Here is a 19,915-nt window from a genome sequence, read left to right as displayed (position 1 = left end):
CTTTCAGTGTGTGACGGCTGCCAATCATAAAAATCCGCTAAAAAACCCGCTATAAAAGTAAATCAAACCCCCCTTCATCACCCCCTTAGTTAGGGAAAAATTTAAAAAATGTATTTATTTCCATTTTCCCATTAGGGCTAGGGTTAGAGTTAGGGCTAGGGTTAGGGCTAGGGCTAGGGTTAGGGTTAGGGCTAGGGTTAGGGTTAGGGTTAGGGCTAGGGTTAGGGCTAGGGTTAGGGTTAGGGCTAGGGTTAGGGCTAGGGTTAGGATTAGGGTTAGGGTTAGGGCTAGGGCTACAGTTTGGGTTGGGGCTAAAGTTACAGTTAGGGTTTAGATTACATTTACGGTTGGGAATAGGGTTGGGATTAGGGTTAGGGGTGTGTCTGGGTTAGAGGTGTGGTTAGGGTTACTGTTGGGATTAGGGTTAGGGATGTGTTTGGATTAGGGTTTCAGTTATAATTGGGGGGTTTCCACTGTTTAGGCACATCAGGGGCTCTCCAAACGCGACATGGCGTCCGATCTCAATTCCAGCCAATTCTGCGTTGAAAAAGTAAAACAGTGCTTCTTCCCTTCCGAGCTCTCCCGTGTGCCCAAACAGGGGTTTACCCCAACATATGGGGTATCAGCGTACTCAGGACAAATAGGACAACAACTTTTGGGGTCCAATTTCTCCTGTTACCCTTGGGAAAATACAAAACTCGGGGCTAAAACATATTTTTTGTGGGGAAAAAAAAAGATTTTTTATTTTCACGGCTCTGCGTTATAAACTGTAGTGAAACACTTGGGGGTTCAAAGTTCTCACAACACATCTAGATTAGTTCCCTGGGGGGTCTAGTTTCCAATATGGGGTCACTTGTGGGGGGTTTCTACTGTTTAGGTACATTAGGGGTTCTGCAAACGCAATGTGACGTCTGCAGACCATTCCATCTAAGTCTGCATTCCAAATGGCGCTCCTTCCCTTCCGAGCTCTGCCATGCGCTCAAACGGTGGTTTCCCCCAACATACGGGGTATCAGCGTACTCAGGACAAATTGGACAACAACTTTTGGGGTCGAATTTCTCCTCTTACCCTCGGGAAAATACAAAACTGGGGGCTAAAAAATAATTTTGGGGGGAAAGATTTTTTTTTTTTTAATTTTCACGGCTCTGCGTTACAAACTGTAGTGAAACACTTGGGGGTTCAAAGCTATCACAACACATCTAGATGAGTTCCTTAGGGGGTCTAGTTTCCAAAATGGTGTCACTTGTGGGAGGTTTCTACTGTTTAGGTACATTAGGGGCTCTGCAAATGCAAAGTGACACCTGCAGACCATTCCATCTAAGTCCTCATTCCAAATGGAGCTCCTTCCCTTCCGAGCCCTCCCATGCGCCCAAACAGTGGTTCCCCCCCACATATGGGGTATCAGCGCACTCAGGACAAATTGGACAACAAATTGTGGGGTCGAATTTCTCCTGTTACCCTCGGGAAAATACAAAACTGGGGGCTAAAAAATAATTTTTGTGGGAAAAAATTTTTGTTTTATTTTTACGGCTCTCCATTATAAACTTCTGTGAAGCCCTTGGTGGGTCAAAGCGCTCAGCACACATCTAGATAAGTTCCTAAGGGGGTCTACTTTCCAAAATGGTGTCACTTGTGGGGGGTTTCTACTGTTTAGGTACATTAGGGGCTCTGCAAACGCAATGTGACACCTGCAGACCATTCCATCTAAGTCTGCATTCAAATGGCACTCCTTCCCTTCTGAGCCCTCCCATGTGCCCAAACAGTGGTTCCCCCCACATATGGTGTATCATCGCACTCAGGACAAATTGGGCAACAAATTTTGGGGTCCAATTTCTCCTGTTACCCTCAGGAAAATACAAAACTGGGGGCTAAAAAAATAATTTTTGTGGGAAAAAAATTTTGTTTTATTTTTACGGCTCTGCATTATAAACTTCTGTGAAGCACTTGGTGGGTCAAAGTGCTCACCACACCTCTAGATAAGTTCCTTAGGGGGTCTACTTTCCAAAATGGTGTCATTTGTGGGGGGTTTCAATGTTTAGGCACATCAGTGGCTCTTCAAACGTAACATGGCGTCCCATCTCAATTCCTGTCAATTTTGCTTTGAAAAGTCAAACGGCGCTCCTTCCCTTCCGAGCTCTCCCATCCACCCAAACAGTGGTTTACCCCCACATATGGGGTATCAGCGTACTCAGGACAAATTGTACAACAACTTTTGGGGTCCAATTTCTTCTCTTACCCTTGGGAAAATAAAAAATTGGGGGCAAAAAGATAATTTTTGTGAAAAAATGATTTTTTATTTTTACGGTTCTACATTATAAACTTCTGTGAAGCACTTGGTGGGTCAAAGTGCTCACCACACCTCTAGATAAGTTCCTTAGGGGGTCTACTTTCCAAAATGGTGTCACTTGTGGGGGGTTTCAATGTTTAGGCACATCAGTGGCTCTTTAAACGCAACATGAGGTCCCATCTCAATTCCTGTCAATTTTGCATTGAAAGTCAAATGGCACTCCTTCGCTTCCGAGCTCTGCCATGCGCCCAAACAGTGGTTTACCCCCACATGTGGGGTATTGGCATACTCAGGACAAATTGTACAACAATGTTTGGGGTCCATTTTCTCCTGTTACCCTTGGTAAAATAAAACAAATTGGAGCTGAATTAAATTTTTTGTGAAAAAAAGTTAAATGTTCATTTTTATTTAAACATTCAAAAAATTCCTGTGAAGCACCAGAAGGGTTAATAAACTTCTTGAATATGGTTTTGAGCACCTTGAGGGGTGTAGTTTTTAGAATGGTGTCACACTTGGGTATTTTCTATCATATAGACCCCTCAAAATGACTTCAAATGAGATGTGGTCCCTAAAATAAAATGGTGTTGTAGAAATGAGAAATTGCTGGTCAACTTTTAACCCTTATAACTCCCTAACAAAAAAAAATTTTGTTTCCAAAATTGTGCTGATGTAAAGTAGACATGTGGGAAATGTTATTTATTAAGTATTTTGTGTGACATATCTCTGTGATTTAATTGCATAAAAATTCAAAGTTGGAAAATTGCGAAATTTTCATAATTTTCGCCAAATTTCCGTTTTTTTCACAAATAAACGCAGGTACTATCAAATAATTTTTACCATTGTCATGAAGTACAATATGTAACGAGAAAACAATGTCAGAATCGCCAGGATCCATTGAAGCGTTCCAGAGTTATAACCTCATAAAGGGACAGTGGTCAGAATTGTAAAAATTGGCCCGGTCATTAACGTGCAAACCACCCTTGGGGGTAAAGGGGTTAAAAACAATTAAAAAGTCAATAGCATGACTCCAAACAAAATCACTCAAGATAGGGTGACAATCCCTGCCAGGTAGCGTATAGAGTGTAACATAATACATAGTAGGTATGACCAAGGTAGTTTAGGTGATAAAGTGAATACATAAGACTGTACCAGTCACCATGCCAAGAAGCCCCCACAACCATATAATGTACCCAACATTGGTAGTTGCAAAATTATACTGCTCAGAAGCCCAAATTCAAAGAAAATACCATACAAAACAAGTATAAGATATGACGGGCAAAGTTGTGTGACACAAATAAATTTGGAGATCACATCCAGTTGGGGAGCAATTGTACTGTTAACTAGTAAGAAAACAGGATTAGTACAAAAAAAAGTAGGGTCTCAATGCTTGCATTGGTGTTATGTAGGTATTATTTGTCTTTTTTCCAAGTAGTCCCCTCCAGCATGATTAGTACTTTTTTTTTTTTTTTTGTGATATTATTTTATGTACCGTATATACTCGAGTATAAGCCGAGATTTTCAGCCCATTTTTTTTGGGCTGAAAGTCCCCCTCTAGGCTTATACTCGAGTCATGCCCAGGGGTTGGCAGGGGAGGGGGAGCGGGGGCTGTCTAATTATACTCACCTACTCCTGGCGCGGTCTCTGCAGTCCCTGCTTCCCGGTGCCCCAGCTTCTTCCTGTACTGAGCGGTCACATGGTACCGCTCATTACAGTAATGAATATGCGGCTCCACCTCCCATAGGGGTGGAGCCACATATTCATTACTGTACTGAGCGGTAACAGTGACCGCTCAGTACAGGAAGAAGCTGCTGGGGAAGCAGGGACCTGCAGAGACCGCGCCAGGAGCAGGTGAGTATAACGGGGAGGGGAGCGCAGCGCTGAGCGATATTCACCTGCTTCTCATTCCAGCCGCCGCTCCGTCTTCAGCATCTTTTGCAGTGATGTTCAGGTCAGAGGGCGCGGTGACGTGGTTACACTGGTTAGTGCGCGCCCTCTGCCTGAATGTCGGTGCAGAATTTGCTGAAGATGAAGCTGCGCCGGAACGAGGAGCAGGTGAATATTGAAAGTGCCGGGGGCCTGAGCGACGGAGACGTGAGTATGTGACTTTTTTGTGAGTTTTTTTTTTTTTTTTTTTATCGCAGCAACAGCAAATGGGGCAAGTGTCTGTATGGAGCACCATATGGGGCCATGTGCAGCACTATATGGGGGCAGCACTATATGGGGCAGTTGTCTGTATGGAGGATCTTATGGGGCCATAACGTTTGTGCAGCACTATATGGGGCAAATATGTTTATGGAGCATCCTATGGGGCCATAATTAACATTTGTGGAGCATTATATGGGGCATATTTTAATATGGAGCATCTTATGGGGCCCATCATGAACTGTATGGAGCATTATATGGGGCTCCTGATTCAATATGGATATTCAAAACACTTAACCTACTGATGTCTCAATTAATTTTACTTTTATTGGTATCTATTTTTGCTTTTGACATTTACCAGTAGCTGCTGCATTTCCCACCCTAGGCTTATGCTCGAGTCATTAAGTTTTCTCAGCTTTTTGTGGCAAAATTAGGGGGGTCGGCTTATACTCGGGTCGGCTTATACTCGAGTATATACGGTACTTATATTTTTGTTGTGGAAACTTTTTTTTTTTTTTACAGGCAATACATAATTTGTCCCCCAAGAGATAACAGATCTCCCTAACTTATTTTTTTTTTCTTTTATCATTCATTTCCCATTTTAACTGGGGCATCCTTAGGCACCCCAGTTACAGCGGAAAAGAGTCCCTGCTGTGGCTGGCTTCACTGGCCGAAATGAGCTGGGTCTGCTAGAACCTAGCAAATCTACTATTCTGGCAGACACCATCACGTGATTTCCAGGTTTTGATTTACAGGTCTTTCAGAAGACAGGACCTGTTACAAACTGCTTCTATATTCGCTCCTGTCTGGAATTGACATCCGGGGACCTGACCTGTTCCTGCTAGATTACAGGAGCTTTACACCTGCACTGTAAATTTGCAATGGCCTTGTTAAAACCTAGGGACAAGTGACATAAATTTTCCATTGGGTTAAAAACACACAACATTTTCAATATTTTCCACATTTTTTAACCTTTCTGAGGCATGTAAAATGGCTTTTTAAAGTTAAACTTGTTGCCATTTATCCACTAAATGGTTTACGTGAGAGGCCAATCAAGTGTAATAGCAGCACACTAACAGTTGGAACTCAATCTCCACCATTTACAAAGGTATCAGGCCATTTGGGTTGGTATCCCCTCGTCAGTAAAAAGTAAATAATTCGGTTCCTGACTTGGGCATTTTGGTTGGAGTGCACTCTGGAACTTAATTCTCACGGACGGGATAGTACGTCATAAATGATCGGCCGCGCTCACGGGGGGAGCGCAGCTGATCGCGGCCGTGTGTCAGCTGATTATCACAGGACCGCTCCCGGCACATTAACCCCGGAACACTGCAATCAAACATGATCGCAGCGTTCTGGTGGCATAGGGAAGCATCGTGCAGGGAGGGGCTCCGTGCGTGCATCGCCGAGACCCTCGGAACAACGCGATGTGATCGCGTTGTTCCGAGGGTCTCCTCCGTTCTCCTCCCTTCATGCCCCGGATCCAAAATGGCCATGGGGTCCTTCTGGGTCCTGCATGGAGGTGGCTTGTCAGTGCCTGCTGAGAGCAGGTGCCTGCAAGCCTCCAGCACTGCCTGTCAGATCGCTGACAGCAATCTGACACTATACAGTGATGTCCCACCCTGGGACAAAGTAAAAAAAGTAAACAAAAAAAATTTTTTGTTAAAATATATATAAAAAAACATTTATTTTTGTAAATAAAAATGTACACATTTAGTATCACCGCGTCCGTAACGACCCGACCTATAACACTATCCCACTAGTTAACCCCTTCAGTGAACACCGTAAAAAAAATGAGGCATAAAACAATGCTTTATCATCATACAGCCGAACAAAAAGTGGAATAACACACGATCAAAAAGACGGATATAAATAAACATGGTACTGCTGAAAACGTCATCTTGCCCCGCAAAAAAAGCAGCCGCCATACAGCGTCATCAGCAGAAAAAAAAAGTTATGGCCCTCAACCTAAAATAGTGCAAAAATAATTAATTTTTATATGAAATAGTTTTTACTGTATAAAATGGCCAAATCATAAAAAAGATTTAAATGAGGTATCGCTGTGATCGTTCTGACCCGGAGAATAAAACTGCTTTATCAATTATACCAAACGCGGAACGGTATAAATGCCCCCTCCCCCAGAAGAAATTCATGAATTGCTGGTTCTTGTTCATTCTGCCTAACAAAAATCAGAATAAAAAGCGATCAAAAAATGTATGTAATGCGCCCAAAAACTGTACCAATAACGTCAACTCATCCTGTAAAAAGCAAGACCTCACATGACTCTGTGGACCAAAATATGGAAAAAATTATAGCTCTCGTAATGTGGTGACGCAAAAACTATTTTTTGTAATAAAAATCATCTTTTAGAGTGTGACAGCTGCCAAACCTAAAAACTTGCTATGAATAGTAAATCAAACCCCCCTTTATCACCGCCTTAGTTTGGGAAAAATAATAAAATAAAAAAAGTAATTATTTCCATTTTCCCATTAGGGTAGGGGCTAAAGTTAGGGTTGGGGCTAAAGTTGGTTAGGGTTTGGATTACGTTTATAGTTGGGCTAGGGGTGTGGATAGGGTTAGGGGTGTGGATAGGGTTAGGGGTGTGGATAGGGTTAGGGCTGGAGTTAAAATTGGGGGGGTTTCCACTGTTTAGGCACATCAGGGGCTCTGCAAACGCAGCGTGACACCCGCAGACCTTTCCATCAAAGTCTGCATTCCAAAACGCCACTTCTTCCCTTCCGAGCCCCGACATGTGCCCAAACAGTAGTTTTCTCCCACATATGGGGTATCTGTGTACTCAGGACAAATTGCAGAACAACTTTTGGGGTCCAATTTCTACGGATACCCTTGGAAAAATTAAAAAAATTGGGGCGAAAAGATCATTTGTGGAAAAAAAAAAATATTTTTTAATCTTCACAGCTCTATATTATAAACTTTAGTGAAACAATTGAGGGTTCAAAGTGCTTACCACACATCTAGATAAGTTCCTGAGGTGGTCTAGTTTCCAAAATGGGGTCACTTCTGGGGTGTTTCCACTGTTTAAGCACATCAGGGGCTCTCCAACACGACATGGTGTCTGATCTCAATTCCAGCCAATTCTGCGTTGAAAAAGTCAAACGGCGCTCCTTCCCTTCTGAGCTCTGCCTTCCGAGCTCGGCGTCCAGAGGACAAATTGTACAACAACTTTTGGGGTCCAATTTCTCCTATTACCCTTCGTAAAATAAAACAAATTGGATCGAAGTAATTTTTTTGGTGAAAAAAAAGTTAATGTTAATTTTGTTTTCTTTTTTTTTTTTTTTTTTTTTTAAACATTCCAAAAATTCCTGTGAAGCATCTGAAGGGTTAATAAACTTCTTAAATGTGGTTTTGAGCACCCTGAGGGGTGCAGTTTTTAGAATGGTGTCACTTTTTGGTATTTTCTATCATATAGACCCCTCAAAATGACTTCAAATGTGATATGGTCCCTAAAAAAACAAAATGGTGTTTGTAAAAATGAGAAATCGCTGGTCAACTTTTAACCCTTATAACTCTTTGGTTCCAAAATTGTGCTGATGTAAAGTAGACATGTGGGAAATGTCACTTATTAAGTATTTTGTTTAACATATCTCTGTAATTTAAGGGCATGAAAATTAAAAGTTGGAAAATTGCGACATTTTCAAAATTTTCACCAAATTTCCATTTTTTTTTCCACAAATAAACGCAAGTAATATCAAAGAAATGTTACCACTATCATGAAGTACAATATGTCAGGAGAAAACAATGTCAGAATCACTGGGATCCGTTGAAGCGTTTGTTATAACCTCATAAAGGGACAGTGGTCAGAATTGTAAAAAATGGCCCAGTCATTAACGTGCAAACCACCCTTGGGGGTTAAGGGGTGAATGACTACCGTACACATTCAAAGTTATGACTTTGCCACTGAGCAGATCAGGTCCTCATTCTGCTGACTTGAGTTTAAGAAGGTGAGAGTCCCTAGATCATACTTTAGTCTTGTTCTTCGGATCTACTATATAATTGTCTAAGGGTCACTTCCGTCTTTCTGTCTGTCACGGATATTCATTGGTCGCGGCCTCTGTCATGGAATCCAAGTCGCTGATTGGTCTCGCCAGCTACCTGTCATGGCTGCCGCGACCAATCAGCGACGGCCGCAGTCAGATTAGTCCCTCCCTATTCCCCTGCAGTCGGCGCCTGCTCCATACTCCCCGCAGACACCGCTCACACAGGGTTAATGCCAGCGGTAACGGACCTCGTTATGCTGCGGGTAACTCAGTCCGTTACCTCTGCTGTGTGACCAAGTTTTTACTATTGATGCTGCCTATGCAGCGTCAATAGTAAAAACATCTAATGTAAAAAAAAATAAAAAATCATTATATACTCACCTTTCGCGATGCTCCGGTGACCTCCGGCAGGTTCCAGTGCCAAGGATGGTATGGGAGAAGGACCTGCCATGATGTCACGGTCATGTGACCGCGACGTCATCACAGGCCCTGCGCGAGAAGGACCTGCCATGATGTCACGGTCATGTGACCGCGACGTCATCACAGGTCCTGCGTGCCTGCGTGAAAAGGACCTGCCATGACATCACGGTCATGTGACTGAACTCCAAGGGGCCCTCGGAAGGTGAGTATATGTTTATTTTTTAATCTGTGACATACGTGGCTGGGCAATATACTACATAGTTGGCCAATATACTACGTGACTGGCCAATATACTACGTGGCTGGGTAATATACTATGTGGCTGGGCAATATACTATGTGGCTCTGTGCTGTATACTACGTCGCTGTGCAATATATTATGTGGCTCTGTGCTGTATACTATGTCATTGGGCAATATACTGCGTGGCTGGGCAATATACTGCGTGGCTGGGCAATATACTGCGTGGCTGGGCAATATACTGCGTGGCTGGGCAATATACTACGTGGGCTGTGCAATATACTACGTGGACATGCATATTCTAGAATACCCGATGCGTTCGAATCGGGCCACCATCTAGTTGGGATATATTCATCTGGGTGCAGATTTTGTTGCATAAATATGATGATTGAAAATTGGTTCTATTCGACTGAATGAGGTTCTGTCAGATGAATTAATCTACTATGTAATTGTCTAGGGTCACTTCCGTCTGTCCTTCTTTCTGTCACGGATATTCATTGGTCGCGGCCTCTGTCTGTCATGGAAATCCAAGTCGCTGATTGGTCGTGGCAAAACAGCCACGACCAATCAGCGACGGGCACAGTCCGGAAGAAAATGGCCGCTCCTTACTCCCCGCAATCAGTGCCCGGCGCCCGCATACTCCCCTCCAGTCACCGCTCACACAGGGTTAATGCCGGCGGTAAGGGACCGCGTTATGCCGCGGGTAACGTACTCCGTAAACGCCGCTATTAACCCTGTGTGTCCCCAACTTTTTACTATTGATGCTGCCTATGCGGCATTAATAGTAAAAGATCTAATGTTAAAAATAATTTAAAAAAGAAACCTGCTATTCTCACCCTCCGTCGTCCGACGATGCGCTCCCGCCTGCCGCCATCTTCCGTTCCCGGCGATGCATTGCGAAATTACCCAGAAGACTTCGCGGTCTCGCGAGACCGCTAAGTCATTTGGGTAATTTCACAATGCATCCTGGGAACGGAAGATGGCGGCAGCATCGCGTACATCGGGACAGCTTCGGTGGATCCCGGCGGGTGAGTATATAACTATTTTTTTATTTTAATTATTTTTTTAACAGGGATATGGTGCTTACACTGCTGTATACTACATGAGCTGTTAGATACAGCATGGCTGCTATATACTGCATAAGCAGTGTTATCTACTGCGTGAGCTGTGCTATATATTACGTGGCCACTGTTATATACTGCGTGGGCAGTGTTATATTCTACGTGGCTGCTATATACTACGTGGGCAGTGTTATATTCTACGTGGCTGCTATATACTGCGTGGGCAGTGTTATATTCTACGTGGCTGCTATATACTGCGTGGGCAGTGTTATATACTACGTGGCTGCTATATACTGCGTGGGCTGTGCTATATATTACGTGGTCACTGTTATATATTGCGTGGCCTGTATTAACGCATCGGGTATTCTACAATATGTATGTATATAGCAGCCACATAGTATATAGCACAGGCCACATAGTATATAGGAGCCATGTAGAATATAGCAGACAAATACTACGTGGCCTGTGCTATATACTATGTGGCTGCTATATACATACATAAATACATATTCTAGAATACCCGATGCGTTAGAATTGGGCCACCATCTAGTTTTTATGTAAAATCGGTTCTGTCAGATGAATGGGGCAGTGGCTGAACTTTCTGCAACACCTGCTGCACATGAGTTCATTCTAACATTGAGCACTTGTTGATAGCAGATGTGGTCAGGGAAAGATCCTGTGTCCTTCTATCACCGATTTAATTGATCACTTGCACCTTGTTTTATTTAGGTCAACCAAGAAGTTGAGAAAACTCCACATAACTTGTGAAGGTACAATCGAGGGAAATGGACATGGGATGCTGCAGGTGAGGACCACACCAGATCTCAAGGATTCTCTATCTGGTGATCATTGAATCCATCCTCATCCATCTGGCCCCATCGGCCTGTTGTATTCATTTTCTATCCTCTTTTTAAATGTACAGTGCCTTGCAGAAGAATTCGTTCCCTTGGCTTTCTACCTATTTTGTTACATTACAACCTGTATTTAAATATTTTTGTAATCTGATTTGTTTGATGCATCATCACTAAATAGTCTCAAGTTGATGAAGTGAGAAAAACAACATAGGCCTAAATTAAATTTGTGAAATCAAATAACTAAAAAATTGGCATGTGCATATGTATTAACCCCTTTTGTGATGAAGCCCCTAAAAATTTCAGGTGCAAGCAATTGCCTTCATAAGTCAAGTCACATGCTTAGTGAAAGTAAATCCACTTGTGTGCAACTAAGTGACACATGATCTGTCAGTATATACCACCTTTTCTAAAAGGCTACAGAGGCGGCAACACCATTAAGCAAGAGGGACCACTAACCAAGCAACACCTTGAAGACCAAGGAGATCTCCAAACAAGTCAGGGACAAAGTTGTTGAGAAGCACAAGTCAGCATTGGGTTATTGAGAAAAAAAAATCCCAATCTCTTATGGTTCCTTGGAGCACTATCAAATCCATCATCAAATGGAAATAACATGGTATCACAACAAACCTGGCAGGTGAGGGCCGACAACCAAAACTCTCAACCCAGGCAGGGAGGGCATTAATTAGAAAGTCAGCATAGAGGCCAAAGGAGTATCTGTCCATAGGACCACAATAAGCCGTGCACTCCGTAGACATGGCCTTTAAGGAAGAGTGGGCAGAAAAAAAAAGCTTTACTTACACACACTTATTTGTAAGGCTTGTTTTGTTTACGCCTCCTGACGAAGACCGGCGAAACGCACGTTGAGGCGGCAGGTGGGGATCTACAGCTCTTACTCCATGTAAGTTACAGCTCTTACTATGTGTTAGGGCCATTTATACATAAGCACCTATAGTCTAACTGTTCAGCACACACTATTGCACTTTATCTCAGTTATAATTTACAGTCTATTGCTTCCTTCCTTGTCTGTTCCCTTTAGACCTATATATGAAATATTGCTGTTGCACTATATTTGAGCAATCGTGTTGCATCTTTATATTATATTAGGGCCCCTGATGGGACCACTTGACAATTAGATGCAGCCATGATATTGATTTATATATATATGTAATTTCTATAGTGTGTAATATGTATTTTTTTATACTAGCAATGCATATGGTATTCCATTTTTTGGAGCAGATATAATAATTTTTCTACTATCCCCCAACATTCCTGCTTCTAGTGTTACTCTGATTTGATTCAATTTTAACAATTTTGATAAATAAACTATATAAGATTTAAAAAAAAAAAAAACGCTCAGACCTTTTTCCATAATTTGACCAATAGAATGGGTTATATGTGGTTATTCTATAATTGAAAGGTATTTACTATTGATAAATGATGCTGCCCTTTGGGATAATCTGATCTAATTGTTTTGAGGTTGCCAAAATACCAGTGGGAGAGTTCTCAAATGAATGGAGGAAGGTGCTGTGGTCAGATGAGACCAAAATTGAACTTTTTGGCCATGATACTAAAGTCTTTGTGACGCCAAACCAACACAGCTCATCACCCCAGGAATAGTGGCTGCATCATGCTGTGGGGATGTTTTCAGGCAGCAGGGACAGGTAAAATGGTCCGAGACAAGGAGAAGATAGATGGTACAAATTACAGGGATATTCTTAAGGAAACATTTTTTTTCCGTCTGCCAGTGATTTGAGCCTGGGACAGATGTTCATCTTACAACAAGACACTGACCCAAAGAATAATGCTAAAGCAACACTCGAGTGGTTTTTTTTTCTTCACCAAACTACCCCACAATCTTTCCCCCATTCCCAACCGCTCCGCCCCCCCCCCCCCTGCCCAACCCTGGTCCAATGATAAAATATATCACAAGAAAAATACAGACATAGATAAGGCACATATCCCAAAGCACCAGTCATGGATTACAACTAAATCACTTTCAGGGTGATATAAACATGGTATCATGAGAATAAATTTACAGACAGTAAGCCTGGAACATTCAACCATCCTGCCCAAATTTTCTCAAACACTGCCGCTCTACCCCGTCTAAGATAGATGGCCTTCTCTCTGCATAGTATGAGGTTTAGCTTATTTACATATTCTTTCCTCGTGGGAACTTTATCTGAGATCCAGTGATATGCTATTAATTTTCTAGCAGTAAAAAGCATTCTGGCAACAACTATTTGTGAATAATCATCTCCTCCCGCCTCCTCAACATATCCAAGCACACAGACAATAGGGTCTCTTGGAATATCCTGCTCTGTGGCCATATTTATTAAGTTGAGAACCATAATCCAGAATATTTGTATACAGGGACACGTCCAGAACATATGTAGGATATCTGCATTATCGAGCGTACACTTGGGACATTTTGAATCTGGCCTTAAATCCAAATCAAACAGCCACTTAGGAGTCCTATAAACCCTATAAAGGATATATAGTTGAGACAGACGGTTAGGCTCACTGAGGGACAACTTGGGGATCATTTGCATTATTGACTCCCATTGATCCACCGAAATCCCCCCCACTTTTTCCCATTTCGCTAATGCCGTCATCGGGTGACCCAATAGCACCCTCGAGAGGAGCTCCCGGTACACGAATGAAATTAGTCCCGTTGTAGATGTCTGTAAACCGAGCCTATTAATAACAGTATCATGATGTATAATAATAGGGTGTATATGAGTTTGCATTATATAAGCGTGTCTTACTTGTAAATACTGATAAAATACAGAATGCTGAAGTGAGAACTCCTTTCGTAGGTCCTCAAATGATTTAAAGAAACCCCCATCTATCAGCTGTGAGAGCCACCAGATACCCACTCGTCGCCATTGCGCAAACCCCTTCAATGTCCTCATTTGCGGCAGGTATGGATTATCGCATATAGGGGTATACCTCGTGAACTCAGTAATTCCTCTTAAACTTTTAATTTCTCCTTCGCCTCATTGGGGGACACAGACCGTGGGTGTATGCTGCTGCCAATAGGAGGCTGACACTAAGTGATACAAAAAAAGTTAGCTCCTCCCCTGCAGTATATACCCTCCTGCTGGCTCTCAGCTAACCAGTTCTTGCTTAGTGTCTGTAGGAGGCACATGGGTCTGTTTCAGACCCCAACGGTTTTTTTGTTTTTTTTTGTTTTTTTTATTGTTTACTTTTCTGTAAATTTTTATTTTTTAATTAACGGAGTGAAGGGGGCGACGGATCCTTTCAAGGTTCCGATCTCCCCCGAACCATCAATAGGCGAGCACGGCGAGTATACCTCCCCGTACCCTTTCCTGCGACGTGGGAAGCCATGCCTGAGCTCACTTCAGGGGCGACGGTTCCTTTCATGGTCCCGATCTCCCCGCACCAGCAGCAGGCGACCACATGGAGTGTCGCCTCCATGTATCCTCTCCTGGAGCCAGGCCTAATGCCGGGCAACTGGCCCTGTCCACCCGGACTGAACTCCGTGGATGTACAGAGGCCCCTCTCTATGGCGTCCGAGCAGCCCCCACTGTCCCACCACTGTGAAAGCGGATGGCACAAGGAGGCGGACGGGTCCTCTCCACCTCCCTAACAAAGGGATGATGGATTGAGACTTATCTCTGCACCGTCCACGCTGCACAGAACAGCGCTGAAACCCACATCCGCGGCGGCTCCATGCCGGGACGTGCACCAATGGTGAGTGGATCCATCTTCAGGGGGATATTCACATGCTGACAGGCAGCCTCAGCCACTTCCCTGTGGCCCACCTCCCTGAGGTAACGCTCTGGATGGCTGCAAAAATTTAGTCCCCGGCTTCGGCCGATTTGTAGGCCGCATCCTGGAAGTCTTGCCTGGAACGCCCCGCTGGTGTCGCCCGCCGGCTACAGAAATTTAGGCCCCGGCTTGGGCCTATTCAACATCGTGTCTGTGGCTCCGCCCCCCAAATTGGCGCTTCTCGCTCTCTGCGAGATTTTATCAACTCTGCAGCTCCCGGTGGCCATCTTGGTCCACCCGGCCAGCTCACACTGGGGTGACAGTATTTTTGCATTAAAGGGGCACATCGACTCTACATCAGTACCCGGGTAAGGAAGTACCTGGTCTTAAAGGCACATGACCAGTATTTCCTGGTCTTAAAGGTGCATGACCAGTATTTCCTGGTCTTAAAGGCACATGACCAGTATTTCCTGGTCTTAAAGGTGCATGACCAGTATTTCCTGGTCTTAAAGGTGCATGACCAGTATTCTCTGGTCTTAAAGGTGCATGACCAGTATTCTCTGGTCTTAAAGGCGCATGACCGGTATTCTCTGGTCTTAAAGGTGCATGACCAGTATTTTCTGGTCTTAAAGATGCATGACCAGTATTTCCTGGTCTTAAAGGTGCATGACCAGTATTTCCTGGTCTTAAAGGTGCATGACCAGTATTCTCTGGTCTTAAAGGTGCATGACCAGTATTCTCTGGTCTTAAAGGCGCATGACCGGTATTTTCTGGTCTTAAAGATGCATGACCAGTATTTCCTGGTCTTAAAGGTGCATGACCAGTATTCCCTGGTCTTAAAGGCGCATGACCAGTATTCCCTGGTCTTAAAGGCGCATGACCAGTATGCTCTGGTCTTAAAGGCGCATGACCAGTATTCCCTGGTCTTAAAGGCGCATGACCAGTATTCTCTGGTCTTAAAGGCGCATGACCAGTATTCTCTGGTCTTAAAGGCGCATGACCAGTATTCTCTGGTCTTAAAGGCGCATGATCAGTATTCTCTGGTCTTAAAGGCGCATGACCAGTATGCTCTGGTCTTAAAGGCGCATGACCAGTATGCTCTGTTCTTAAAGGCGTATGGCCAATATTTCCTGGTCTTAAAGGCGCTTGATCAGTCCGAGGAGCCCTCCGCCGCCGACCCCAGCTTTATCCTCTAGTTCCCCTCAGTGGACTTCTTCACTGACCAATCCATGGTTCTCTGACCAAGAGATTGAATCCCTCTGTGTACCCTCTGTGTTTGGAGTGCTCGCAGGACCAATATACATGGTCCCTATCCTACATGGGATCCGTCAGCTAGCAGGGGCCGCAAGTATTCTAGAAACGTGCAGGCGTCTAGAAACATACAGGCATCTAGAAAACGGAAGTTTTTCGTTTCCTGCTCCCTCACCAATGATTTGATGACAACAAGGCTCTGAATATGGATTGGATATTGCCTGAGCTTGCCAGAGCTTCAGAGACTAAACTCCCTCGAGAGCATTTGCCATTCAGTTCGGATAAGCGATTCACTGGACAGAAGCCTCTACGTGGGATGCCATGCCTGGCCTGTTTTTTAAGGGCAACGGGTCCTTTAAAGGGCACCGATCTCCCCAAACCATCAACAGACGAGCACACGGAGTGTCGTCTCCATGTTTCCTCTTCTGCATCCAGGCCTAACGCCAGACAACCTGTCCTGTCCACCTGGAGACCTGTACTCTGTGGACATATAGAGGCACCCTTTTTGGCGTACGAGCTCCCCCCTCTGCATCACCACTATTTAGTGGATGATGCAAGAAGGCGGACAATTCCTCTCCACTTCCCTGTTAAGAGGTTGATGGATCGAGGGTTCCTAATTTTTATCTCTGCACCGTGAAAAGAGGAGATAGCAAGAGACTATGACCTGCTGGATGCAGCCGCACATTCTGCCATGGGGCAGATTAACCGGGTACAATCTCCTGTGGTATTCCTACCAGTATCCCTACCTGATGGGTCATAAATTAAAAATACCACGGACTGTCAGATAGCAAATCTGGTTCGTTCCGTCTTGCGGCTTCGAGTCCAGCGCTCTATCCTCCCTAGCGGCCGCATGGATTGCTAGAGCAATGGTCTCCTGGCTGGAGACCTTAACTACCTTGATTCACACCAGCAACAACTGGCCAATCAAATCCTTTGAGCGGGAGCCTGACAAAGGATTGTATAAGGATTGTCCAGCAGAGTCTAGATCTAAGGGATCTTGGTTCCAAACAGGGGAACGAAAAGTAAGATCGACCCTGGACCTCAAACTTCTAACAACCTTTGACATGGTCCTCCTTCTTTGGATGGAGTTCCTCCACTCAGCCATTACTTCAACAGAAAAAGGTGCAGTTTCCGGCATCCATCGACATTCGGGTTGCTTGCCCTCTGCAAAAATTCCTTCGCCTTTCCATTCGTCAACAGCATTTTCAAGTCACAACCTTGTCCTTTGGCCTTGCTTCCGCTCCCAGAGTGTTCGCTCGGGTCATGGCGGATGTCATGTTTCTCTTGCACTCTAGAGGCGTGCTCATCCTGCCCTGTTTGGTCTGTCTAGCCGCCCTTCCAGGACTACGCTGAGTCGTCTATATCTCTTGCGATACCTTCTCTCCTGGGCTGGCAGCTACACTTAGACAAGTTCTCCTCATTTCCAGCCCAGCAGATATCCTCTTTGAGGATGATCCTGCACACTTCTAGAAGGATGGTAATTCTTCCTCGAGACAAGGTCATGGCCCTTCAACAGGGAGCTCGCGCAAGGAGAGTTCTGAGGACTTGATTACTCACCCCCTCATTTCATTCGATTTGCTAAGAGAGTTCTGAGGAAAAATGGTGACGACAATGGAAGCGGTTTCCTTCGCTCCGCTCGTTTTCAGCAAGCCAAATGGACTTTCAGACAATAGTCTCTGAGCTCCTTCTTTATCCAGGGCCTTTCTCCCGGTTCAATGGTTATTAGTAACTACCAATGCCAGTCTTCTTCTCCCCATCATTGTTCTGGAGATCCGAACGGTAGTCTTACATCAGGTCCACTGCTTTCTGGCGGGTCTCCCTATCCGAATTAAATTGGATAATGCCACGGCGGTGCCTTACGTCAGTCATCTAGCAGGTACCCACGATCAGGCGCCATGACCGAGGTACCTCACTTTCTCTGATGGGCCAAAGTCTATTATTCTGTGATCTCGGCAGTATATATCCCAGAAGTAGAACTCTGAACGGCAAACAAATTCAGCCGTCAGGGTTCCGCCTCAAGTCAGTGGGAACTTCACCCCGAAGTCTTCCATCAGATCTGTCCTTACTGAAGTTCTCCAGTTGTAGGTGGGATGACATCCAGACTGAAGGCCAATGTACTCGAGTTCGTGGTTCGGCCTCGAGATCCAAGAGCAATCGCTCTCCATGCTCTGGTTCTGCCGTGGTACCAGTTTACATAACTCCCCTTCCACTGCTTCCGAAAGCCTTTCGGAAGCAGAAAGGGGCCCCAGTGATCCTCAGAGATCCGCACTGACCGTCCGTTTTTTGTTTGCGGAGCTAGTATCTTCTCGCCTTATCGCAGCACAACTGCAAGTAGGGACTTTCTCACAGGGAGTTTTCACACGTAGTTCTTCCCTATCGCATACCGTTAGATCATTGGGACCTTATTATTCCTAGGAGCCTTACAGTAGGCTCCTTTTTCATCCGGGCAGACTTTACTATCAGGGAAAGTCGTCCCGTTCTCCTCTGCGATATTCTCACTCTGATGAGTCTTTGGAGCTAGCTTCTCTGCTCTTTCAAACTTTTTTCCCTTATTACCTTCGAGGCAAGGTTGTCCTCAGGCCATCTCCATCCCTTGTTACCATGGTGGTACTGTATTACCACTGTTATGAGGGCATAGTTCTTCCCTCATCTCTTTTGGCTCCAGTCCACAAAATGGAATAAGATCCCCCATATTCTGGACGAAGTGAGTGCTCTGAGTAGGTACGTCTTGAGGACAGCGTCCTTCTGAAGGTTGGACATTTTATTTGGGCTTCCTGACGGTAGAGGAAGGCTTCCTGACATTTTCAGGAAGGGTTTAGCCGTTTCATCGACCATGATAACATGGTGAATTCTTTTCACCATCCAGGAGTCCTTCCGTGCTAGATGTCAGCCTATCTCCCTGTCTATCAAGGGTTCTAGGCACCAGGCGTCAGCAAGGCACGCCTGCAAGCTTGCGGATTCGTCCAGTCCGCATGCATTCTTGAAGCAGCATAATTCCCACACTTCCACAGATGTGAGTCTGGGCAGGCGGACTCTGCAGGCCGCGGTGGTGCACTTGTAAGTAGCGGTTACACAGGGCCTGATCTATTGTTGTCCCCACCCAGGGACTGCTTTGGGACGTCCCACGGTCTGTGTCCCCCAATGAGGCGAAGGAGAAATAGGGATTTTTGTGTACTCACCGTAAAATCCTTTTCTCCGAGCCATTCATTGGGGGACACAGCTCCCACCCTGTTATTAGCTTATGCTTGTTTTTTAGAATATGACATGCTATACGCTCTTATATTGTTATTGATCTCCTACTGCTTTTGCACCGAACTGGTTAGCTGAGAGCCAGCAGGAGGGTATATACTGCAGGGGAGGAGCTAACTTTTTTTGTATCACTTAGTGTCAGCCTCCTATTGGCAGCAGCATACACCCACGGTCTGTGTCCCCCAATGAATGGCTCGGAGAAAAGGATTTTTTACGGTGAGTACACAAAAATCCCTATTTTACCCCACACTTTGACCATAAGCATTACCGTCGGAAATTTAGACACCCACAGTTTAAATTTATTCGCCTCTAACTTAGACAATAGGGGACCCCGACCCCCCCAGAAACTGAAGAATCCCTCGATCTCCCCCCCCATTTCCACAGATGTGTCCTCCATTCTACATGCCAGATGTTGACACTGGGAAGATAATAAATATAGCCAAGGGTTAGGCAATGCCAACCCTCCCTCCTCCTTACTCCTTTGTAAGTGCTCTAACTTAATTCTCATCCCCTTTTTCAACCATATAAGTTCCCTAAACAGTGCATTAATTTTAAAGAACCTATTTTGGGGAAGCCAAATTGGGGAGTTATGAAGAACATATAAAAGCTGAGGAATAATCACCATTTTCAACAGGTTCACTCCCAACTATTGACAAATGTAACTTGGTCCAGACCTTAATCTTCT

General features: G+C 44.6%; 1 protein-coding gene across 3 annotated transcripts in view; it reads left to right on the top strand.

Annotated features, from left to right (window-relative positions):
* PARG (poly(ADP-ribose) glycohydrolase) overlaps positions 1 to 19,915 on the top strand; it is a 217,060-nt gene that overhangs the window by 151,934 nt on the left and 45,211 nt on the right. For all 3 annotated transcript variants that reach the window (XM_069753149.1, XM_069753148.1, XM_069753150.1), the window contains one exon: positions 10,874 to 10,949. In XM_069753149.1, the coding sequence (XP_069609250.1) occupies positions 10,874 to 10,949 (76 nt within the window). The remainder of the gene's footprint in view (positions 1 to 10,873; positions 10,950 to 19,915) is intronic.

This window comes from Ranitomeya imitator, chromosome 2, assembly GCF_032444005.1.
Source record: "Ranitomeya imitator isolate aRanImi1 chromosome 2, aRanImi1.pri, whole genome shotgun sequence".
NCBI classification, from domain to species: Eukaryota; Metazoa; Chordata; class Amphibia; order Anura; family Dendrobatidae; genus Ranitomeya; species Ranitomeya imitator.
This window is presented reverse-complemented; position numbering and strand designations above follow the sequence as displayed.